We start from the raw sequence: 10,134 nt of genomic DNA, 5'->3' as shown, positions 1-10,134 counted from the left end.
CTAATGACAATATCTAAGCTAAGAAGTTGCAGTTCCTTGAAGCTAAAAATCTTGGTTCATGAGAATATGCGGTGTGTTAAGCAGTTTTACTAGTCTTGCAGATTTATATAGGATAACATTTTAAGATGTAATCTCTAGTCTAGCTTGTTGTATGTATCAATTTCAGGTCAAGAGCTCGTTAATATTGTTTTTTATTTTTTTGGGGGGGAGGAGGTTTCACTGGCGATTTTGGCATCTCAGAACAATCTCCCACTGATCTAGTTTTTGTGAATTCTTGAGATTGCCCTCAAACGTTTACAAGTTTTACTTCTACGTATTTTTCCTCTACCAGTCTTCGAAGCCAAAGTTTGTCTTGGTTATGATTTGTACGTGTAAAAAATCTGGAATTCCATCTTTTGAGTTAGTTACTGAAGGTAAATCATCATTTGGTAACTTGATTCTGTAGATCAACCATTCCATAACATGAGCGAGGGTTGTTTTGTTTTAGTTCTTGCTTTTCTTCTCACACAAGCATGTCTATGATGTAGTGACCAAAATTGTGACGTTTAAAGATTTTTCAATACTTATTCCAGCTTGGAAGCCAGCGGGCAACTCTATCTGAGGAGGAATTGGAAACGCACACTATAGCTGCATGGAAAGATGGAAAAATCAGGAGTGGAGAGAAGATGCTTAGAAGACGCTGTCTTCATTATGTGAGATTCACTCGTTTTATTTTAGCATTTCCAACTGTGAATATGTATTGCATTTTAATCATCAAGTGGGTGTGATGTATGTATTTTTTGACTTCTGTGAAGCAGTGCCCGTAGCATGTCTGCAAGCTTTATGGATTGAGTTCAGATGCATGTTTGCATGCATATAGTTGGATACTGTACTGTTGTACACCTAAAATGCTCTAAAGAAGCAATCTTTGATACTATTGAAGATAATTCCAGGTCTTGGAGGATTAATAGAATATGTGATGCATCGATATCACTAGTTATAACCTGAGAAGGGGCATTTTCTTAAATCATGCACTTAAGTGCATATCATTAATTATAAACAATGCATTGTTGACATAGATATCTGCTGGGATCAGTGAACATTCAAGTCAAGTATTGACAGTAATGCAAAATGACATGGCCTTAGAATGGCCAAATTCATATGCATCGTGGAATATTTGAAAGGGAAATTGCAGTATGATGCTGCTAGGAAGATCTTGCATGGGGTTTAGATTCTCAACTTGCTGGAACTAGTGAATAAGGATGGACCATGACATTGGCATGACCATTCTGTTTAGTATATCCTCATTGATGTGCATGCCAAGTTCCACTCAAAGCCAGAAGAGTAAAAGTATAGAATCAACTATTCTATTTTTTGTAAGTTCATTGACTTGGGAGAGTCCTTTGGTAACATTAGTACTGAAGTAGGCAAAGGCTTCCATAGGAAGATGGAATACATACATCCTGTACAAGTTAATAAAGCTAAGTTGACATCACTAAATAAATTGAAGATCTGTGATAATTTTGAGGTCTCTTTGGCTTTTAATTTTGTATGTTCTAGGGTTTCCTTAAGTTACTGATATGAGAGCCAGACAGAAGTTAATATATAATATTTCCCAGGACTGGTCCTTCCCATCTTCCCTGTCAAGGGTCCGTGGTCTGCTTTGCTTCTCTTAATTTGCATCGGTATTGCACCGACATCTTGAATCTGATGTATGAAGAAATGTATTTTGCTCCTATTTTTAGGTGCACATCTTTGGGTTGAGATTGTTGAAGACGAGGAGATGTGATTGGTGATAATTGAGCTAATTTGTTGGCAATATAAATTGTGACTTTGAAACTTGGCTACTAGAAACAAATTCTCATATATAGACTTTCAATACTGATAACGATGTCCCCATTCATTATGATTAGGTCACTTCGGATGACTCCTTGAAGGAGGTGGCACAGAAACTGTTGCACCATCAGGTGACCTCTGTGCCTGTTCTCTATTTCCCAGCCCAGGAGAAAAAATTGCCACAACTTTTGCATCTGGCCACTCTCTCAGATGTTTTAAAATGTAAGGGGATTATTATGCTTCTCAGATTAATTGGATAAATATATGCGTGTCCTGAATACACTAATTTCCTTCAATCAAAAAGCTTTTTTTGTCAACTCTTGGAGTTCGGGAGATCCCTTCACATAGGAACGACCAGATTTCTCTAATTTGCAATTAGTGGTGTATGCAGGTGTATGTAGACATTTTCAGCATTCACTTGGATCATTACCACTTCTTAATCAGCCAATTGGTTCTTTGCCATTGGGAACATGGAGAGGCGATAGTCCTAATCAGCAGCTTGCAGTGCTCAGGGCAACTTCTCCTCTAAGCACTGCACTAGCAGTTCTCAATCAAGGTTTCAAACCTTCACCTGAATAATTGGCATGATCATTTCATATTACGTTTCTATCAGTACCAAGCCCATTCAAAATAATAACAATTTGCATCATACTTGTTGGCTTCTCTTCTCATTGTTATATACTGTCCACAATAACAATCAAGGTTTGGAAACGGGAATTCTTATGCCGTGTCCATAATCACCTGATTTTAGGGATAATGGAGAATAAAGTTATGATTAACCTGACATGGTGTTCTTTTATTTTTATTTACAGTCATTCAAATTGTGTTGTATTAGTTTCTCAGGTTTTAGAACAATGCTTATAAATTACAGAAGGGAATGGAAAATTGTGCTTTTTCATTTTGCAGGAGTGAGTTCGATACCAATTGTAGATGAGAATGGATCTTTGGTTGATGTCTATGCAAGAAGGTTTGCCCTTATTCTACTCTAATTCTTCTGGAATTGAATTGAACATATCTTTGGCAGGTTCATGAGTAATTGAGGCGTGTGCACATATATGTACATAGATAAATAAATAAATCTATCAGAATTTACAGATGTAAATATGGCCTATGAAGAAAATTCTACAGGGGTTTTAATAGGATTCTGAGACCCCCTGTCTTTCGCTGAGTCTCTCTATGAGCACATATGTGCATGCATGCATTCTTAGGAAGGAGTCACACACAAGATGATATGTTGATTTGGTCGCATTGGTCAAAATTGGCCTCTTAGACAGAACCATCTTTTTTTTTTGTGTCATTTAAATCACTAAAGAATCCGAAACTCTGTTGGTTTCTGTTTAAATATGAGAACAAAAACTCAAAAGAAACGAATGTTATAATTCAAGAGTGCATGTTAGCACGTTGTGATAACTAACATTTGAAAAAGGGAAGAGATTTTTAATTATGTAGAGATGTTTTGAACTGTGGCTTTTGCATGTTTTTCTTTTCCAGTGACATTATAGCTCTGGCAAGGGACAATACATATGTGCATGTGCAGCTCGAGCATCTGACAGTTGAACAAGTGAGAACTTTCACGCATTAATTTGAGTAACCAGCAACTAATTGTATTCTACATATATTGATTTTCTTGGAAAATGTTTGAATATGAATGGACGGATCTTCTCTCGGCTTGTTCTAAACCAAAGAACACCAAAGTCTACCTCAAGAAATAAATTTTCTTTTATGAGCTGGGTGAATGTTTTGATAAGCCAAAAAGGAACATTGTAATATACAATTCGTTTTGAAATGGAGTCAGAGTTGTTTATGCTTAGAGGTGTCCTTTTCATTTTGATGCATTCCGTAAGATACAATGTCACCCATGAAATAGTGTCAGCTTTCACGTTGCAGAGCTTCATAATAACATTATGTTGGAATCTATGACAGGCTTTGCAGTTGATGCATGATGGAAGAAGTTCAGTAGGGACGACTCCTGTTTTAAGATGCCAGATGTGCCTTCGCACTGATGCCTTACAGGTCATATTGGAGCGGTTGGCAATACCTGGTAGGTTTCTTCCTTTAAAGAATTTATATTAATGCTGGAACTTACCATTATCCAGAGAATGAGCTTTGCATGTTCTTTTGCAGGTGTTCGTAGAATTATTTGTGTAGAAGCAGGGAGTCGGCAGATCGAAGGCATTATTACATTGAGTGATGTCTTTAAATTTCTTCTCAGCTAGTCTGGAGCAGCCTATTTTTTTTCGTGTACATGCATATATTCTACACTCAGTAAGCAAAGTGCCAATGTGGTCTTTGCAAGCATTTCATGTGTAATTCTTGATCTTTTTAGTATATTTCCATCTCGTGATGCTCCGAAAGCAACTTACAATTGGGTAATGTTAAAGATAACATTCTTGGGATTGATGGATTTTTTCATGGTCTACAGGAGTATAAGTATAGGCATTAATATTTGAGAGTTCAGTTGTGACTGTGTCTCATGACTCTTTAAGTTCTAACTGATACTTCCAGTAATAGCCTAAAAAGCAATGGTTAAAGAGGACAAATAGTCCTGCGGTCTGGCAGTGAATTGTAATTACTATTGGGTTTTGAATAGACATAATAATAGCATTTTGTTCTACTGATTCTGCAGCAAACATATTTGTCCTGTGCTGTGATAGGAAACAGACCTGAAACCTATTGCGTAAGCATGGATTTTAGCATGAAACCGAAATGTTATGAAGCAAACTTGAACCCATTGTGTAATCATGGAATTTAGGATGAAACTGTGCTAGTGACAATGCAAATGATACGTATAGGCTTTCTATATGTAGTTTTCAAATTCTACATTGGCCAATAAACCAAACTGGCAACAAGAGTCTGGTACACAAGAAGGCTTCATGTATACAGTTAAATCATAGGTTTAATATGGTATGTATCATGCTAAAATAACTTGTAAATGGGTTCAAATAGTCTACAGTCACATGACTTTTAAGCCTTTATAGTACAAACAGGAGGCATAACCAATGACATATAAACATTTTAGGGATATCATCACAGTTTGGGACATAAACGTAAAATTTGAAGGACTATTCATGGTAATCTGTTAACATTGAAAACCTAAACACAAAGTCGTAACAATGATAACCTTAAGCTCAAAAGTAAAGAAAAATTGCATACGGCGGACCCATCAGAAACATGTTTGTTTACACATTACATCATTTCAAAGTCTATAGGTGAGATTCTTTAAGTAAGCCAACCAGTAGAATCACCCTATATTTCCTTTTTTGTGGGGAAGGGGTGGAACCATTTAGAAAGAACAGCCTATGTTAGACCAAGCCAGGATTTCAGCCAATTAGAAACTGAATGGTTTTTATATATTGTAACAAGAGAGAGGGTTCTGGAGGACGTTGCTTCATTCTTCCTCTTCTACCTCTTCCTCTTCTTGAAGGAGGTTCTCTCTATTGTCATGAGCCCAAAACCCTCGCACATCTGTTAACATGCTTGCCACAGTACCTCCTTGTCTGCACTGAAGCAAGTCTTGCAATGTAAGCCTCAAAGGATCCTGAGGTTTCACCATGTCCCAAATCTCATCCCTAACATCCTCAATACAAAGGTCGTAATTCCCACCTTCAATCCACTTCCGATGCACATCCCTACAAAAAAAAAGCACATAAAAAACAGGTAAATAAATTCAAGCAAAACCTCTTTTGGATCTCTGTAGTCCACCAGTGCACCAGTGCACACATTCACGATGGAAATGTCAGTTTCAGGAAACACAAATATGGCAATACCTTTCTTTATTTGAGAAAATCTTATGTGGACTAGAATATGATAGAAGCTTAAATGGTTTGGTGGAACTATGAGCCAGATTAAAAGCATGATAACTTTCACGGCAGATAAGAAAATGTATAGAAATATTGAGAGCATTTGCCTGAACAGTGTATGAATATCCACTGTGGTTAAAAATCCTCGATTCTGCAAATCCAGACATCGAAACAAGTAAGTCAAACCCTCTGATGTATCCTTATTCTCGAGCGCCAATACAAAGTCTAAAAAGCTCTCGAAGTCCATTTCTCGACCACTTCCTCCACTGCTCCTACTCCGTCTCACATGCTCATCAAAAACTGCACCCAAGTAGTGGTTTATAAATTTCTTTGTATCGCAGAGACATGCAATGATAACGCCATGAGAGATTGAATGTGATTCTACTGGAACAATCAAAGTCTTGAAACTAACCACGTTCAATGAAGATCTCCGTAAGTGTGCCTTCAGCATACTCTTGAAGTTCTTGTTTGCTTAAAGTTCCATTCATATCTTTGTCCAACGACAAGAACACATCTGCAGACATGTGTTCCATCAAGAATATCAAATCCAAAACTGAAACCATATGGCATTAGATAACGTGCCTAATCTAACAGCTACAATTATGGACGAGTGGATTGTCGTTGACCCTTACCACATATTCGTTGAGCACTCCCCAAAGAGAACCAATTCTCTGTCTGCTCTCCTTCAGCTGCTTCATCCTCCACTTCCTACATTAGAATACAAAATATTTTTGAGAGTATAGAAATAACAAAAGATGTAGTTCACAATCAGTAATTTCAACAGCACCTGGTGAAGTTCCATCAATTCTGCGAGGCAATTGCTCAAAAGAACCTTCTTTATACAGAGTTTTCCTGCAAATAAATGACTGGTACAGTTGACAGATGTGTTGGGTCTAGTAAATAAATAGGCAAAAATAGACACTTGGTTTTTTCTATACATGAAAAATGGATAGGTATATACAAGATACCTCGCCTATGTGGATCACAAAAGAAGAAGAATTTTCGCACCGCTATACGGCAATACATTGGCAAGAATGGCCCTGGAATATCCCTGAGTTGTGCTAAGTTAGGGATAAGGCCCCTGATGTATGACTCCATTTCCTTAAGAATAATTAAGATGAAACTGAAATATTTTAGTACAAATACCTGAAGTAATGTAGCAAATGCCAGAAAAGCATAGAAAACAAATAATATTTGGCTTAAATCTATAAAATTGGCCGGGATTCTTCTTTCTCATTTATCCAGATTTATGCACCCCACAGATTGTTTCAAAATCATCGGTAATATCTCTGAAACACTCTATATTTGCTTCCTTGCTTAGTCATTATCATACATAACATCCCACATGCAATTAAATAATTATGCTCTTGTTATGAATTAATAATTCAGGAGTTCAAGCAATAAATAAATAAACCTTCAAATCCAATGTATAATCTATTTAAAAAGAAAAGACACAGAAAATTCAAAACCAGTAGCAAGCTACCCATTCAATAAAGTCTGCTGAAGTATATGGACGATATATGCTATGAAAATACCTGAGGTTGCAAAAAACCATCAGCATCCTCATCAAGTTCACTCATGTCAATGCGTGCTTGCGTTAATGAAACCTGGGAAGTCCAAAACATTTATGCATAAATTTTCTGTTGCAGAAGAACTCTCTAGCATACATAAGGTACACTATCAATTCCTTACAGTGCGCATCACATATAAATAGAATGGCAAGATGGCGATTCTTCCAAATTCATCCTTTTCAAACTTCATAAAGTTAGATGGGCAAAAAAAACGTCGACATTTTGAACCAATTTGCTCTGCGCATATGGTTGCTATGTGACAGAAATCTTCATAATTCATCTGCAGTTCACAGGAATGAAGTAAGCATATATATATATATATATATATATATAACCTATAGCTTGTCGATCTTAAAGTGGTGTACACGAGCTACATAACACATACTAACAGAAATCAAAAGTTTCTTGAATTAAGTAATATTGCACTAAAAATTAGGATAGAAGCAATCATGAATCTGCGTGGCATTCCTCCAGACAAAGAAAACTTTTCTAGAGTTCTAGATGAATAAAAAAAATGCCAAGAACCAGGTTCATAATTGTCCCAACCATTACAGCATCGTCTAAACCTGTGAACAACCGAACTGCCCACGTAGGTTTAAGACAACAAAAAAATTTGCCTTCGACCCATGAAAAATCAAATTGAGGGGGATGGTCCATGTACTTGCTGCATATTCTTCTTCATCAAAAGAGACATGGTTTACTGGACCAAAATATAATATTTGCTTGATTCTTAACAACTTTGGAAAATAAATAGACCTTACCAATTTCTGCAGTATAAGAATCATGTATTTCAAGAATATGAAAATGCTTAGAAGTTCTACATTATGATTTATTTCATTTGCATCCTTCAGTGTATGCTTTAAAATCAGTTGTTTAATTCACAAAACAGTTGGGAAAAGACCTAGAGAATCTTTCCTATCCAGAAAAACGTACAAACCTTCTCAGCACCAGTTGCATCGTCAACTACACAGTTTTCTCTTAGGCAGACCCACATTGTATCAAGATCATCAGCATTGAGCAATTGCTCAGTTTGCTTCTGCATTTGAATAACATTAAGCGTTTCAAACCTATTGCCCATGACAAAAATTGCACATACAGCAAATATTAACAAAATAAAACCTCACATACTTTCAGAAAAGTAAATCTTGCCAGCTTTTGAACTTTGCTCCCTATAGAACCCTCAGCAGGTTTCTGCAAAACAGTCAAGTAAACCAATTGAACGGAATCTATAAACCCTAACAACATAATAGAAAGACTCAGAAATACCCCCGATTTTTTCCCCATAGTCATCAAAGTATTTGTTACTTCCCTAAATCCTCTTGGCCATTCCCCAAAAAAGAGAAAAATGGTATGAATTGACAATATAACTGATTGAGTGGCACATAGAAACCTAGAGAGCATTTGAGCATAATAATCTCCAGCAGACCTTTTTGTAAAATGTTGGAAGAGACCCGGCTTGAGCATTCTTCTGCTGTCGTTCTTTGAATGCCTCAAGCAAAATCTTTTTGGTTTCTAGCTCTGGCATGTGCTTAAAAGAAAATTAAAGTCAAATGCTGTAATTCAAACCTCAAAACTCAATACAAACAAACACTTTTTTAAGGCTTAAGTAGCAGATTTCCCATGGACTTTCCCTTCCAATATATCACGTATGTACAAAAATCAATATACTATACATGCATTAAGTGTAAGTTAAAAACTGTTACAAACACAAAGAGACAAGCAACAGGATACATTTCTGGAACCAATGAATGTCATTATCATAATGTCATGCAAAACTAACAAGCTACGTAACTTTCTTCCTCATTTTAATAGGGAGTTGCAAGCAAAAAAGATAAACGATACATTATATGAATCATACCGCAAAATAAAACTAAGAAACATGCCATGGATCATAATGCAATAAATAAATAACATACCATAATACATTATACATACATGCCAGGAATCACAACACATATATGAACCTAATAAGAATACAAAAATGAATAAAACAGCCCACGAATCATCAAACAGCGTAAATACTAGCAAACAAACATACCATATCATCACAATGCAATGTAGACATAAAAAGAGCATACCCATGAGTGCTTCTGATCCTAGCCCATTTCCGGATCCGACATATTTCTTGAGGTTCCTCACCCACAACATCGAGGAGGAGGAAGAGGAAGAATCCTGAGAATCTCCATTGCTGGCACTGCCGCTATGCATTGTTGTGAGACTTATAGGCCTATTCGCTGAAGAAAAGGTTGAAGCTTCAAAGAGAATCTAAACAAGACAATATTCTTCTTTTTCTTCTTCTTCTTCCGAGGAGTAACTGGATCCGCATTCGTGAATCTGTAATTAGCTCGAAAACGCGAACACAAACACCTACTTTGCGCCTGCTGAAACTATGGAGAAGATGATGGCCTGAAGCAGAAGGGAAGGGTGAAACAGGGTGTTTCCAATGCTCTGGGGTGCAATACAAAGCTGGAAGGGGGGAAAGGAAGGAAATTAGGGTTTCTGATAAAGGCTACCACACACGAACACAGAGAGAGAGAGAGAGAGAGAGAGAGAGAGAGAGAGAGAGAGAGAAGGTAAAGGTCTGCTTGTGAGCAAATTCTGCAGAGGGATGGAAGGAAGCGAAAAGAAAGAGAGACAAAAAGGGAAAAATGAAATGATTTTGAAGGAAGGAAGGAGGACATGCCCACTTCGCTTTCTTTTGAATTATACCACAAAAACAAATTCTGTAGCAGGGCTCTCTCTCTCTCTCTCTCTCTCACTCACACACACACACACACACACACACATTATATGTATAAGAATGAGGTTGTGATGGGTAGACTAGTCACCAGAGAAGATGAGGATGGCATGGCCTCTCCGATGGCCTCTTCGATTGGCCGACCGAGAATGTGCATATATGTGATAGCAAAAAATGGAATGTCCGCCTGGGTTTTGAAGGGGCCATCCTG

The 10,134-nt window shown here is 37.1% G+C and overlaps 2 protein-coding genes across 3 annotated transcripts; one reads left to right on the top strand and one right to left on the bottom strand.

The window, feature by feature from the left end:
* The first annotated feature begins 520 nt into the window (after window positions 1–520).
* Window positions 521–4,267, top strand: LOC147848161 (sucrose nonfermenting 4-like protein). Of its 2 annotated transcripts, none has more exons than XM_087338639.1 (7): window positions 521–692; window positions 1,893–2,037; window positions 2,207–2,371; window positions 2,722–2,782; window positions 3,307–3,376; window positions 3,739–3,856; window positions 3,940–4,267. In XM_087338639.1, exons 1-7 carry the CDS (start codon window positions 666–668, stop codon window positions 4,029–4,031), a joined length of 678 nt encoding a protein of 225 aa, XP_087194765.1. In that variant the 5' UTR covers window positions 521–665; the 3' UTR covers window positions 4,032–4,267. The 2 variants fall into 2 exon arrangements, with proteins under 2 accessions (XP_087194765.1, XP_087194764.1); XM_087338638.1 differs by having other exon boundaries at window positions 528–692; window positions 2,719–2,782.
* A 655-nt stretch (window positions 4,268–4,922) lies between these two features.
* Window positions 4,923–9,748, bottom strand: LOC147848160 (putative serine/threonine-protein phosphatase 2A regulatory subunit B'' subunit TON2). The gene is made up of 12 exons (XM_087338637.1): window positions 9,265–9,748; window positions 8,613–8,704; window positions 8,315–8,377; window positions 8,124–8,222; window positions 7,308–7,466; window positions 7,151–7,222; window positions 6,584–6,716; window positions 6,403–6,467; window positions 6,248–6,323; window positions 6,028–6,129; window positions 5,723–5,915; window positions 4,923–5,444 (listed from the first exon to the last, which is right to left on the bottom strand). The coding sequence occupies exons 1-12, from the start codon at window positions 9,392–9,394 to the stop codon at window positions 5,204–5,206; spliced, it is 1,425 nt and encodes a 474-aa protein (XP_087194763.1). The 5' UTR covers window positions 9,395–9,748; the 3' UTR covers window positions 4,923–5,203.
* Between the last annotated feature and the right edge of the window lie 386 nt (window positions 9,749–10,134).

The sequence above is a fragment of the Azolla caroliniana genome, unplaced genomic scaffold (assembly GCF_043228905.1).
Source record: "Azolla caroliniana isolate FFs.n. ecotype wild unplaced genomic scaffold, voAzoCaro1.0.p SCAF_492, whole genome shotgun sequence".
Classification (NCBI taxonomy): domain Eukaryota; kingdom Viridiplantae; phylum Streptophyta; class Polypodiopsida; order Salviniales; family Salviniaceae; genus Azolla; species Azolla caroliniana.
This window is presented reverse-complemented; position numbering and strand designations above follow the sequence as displayed.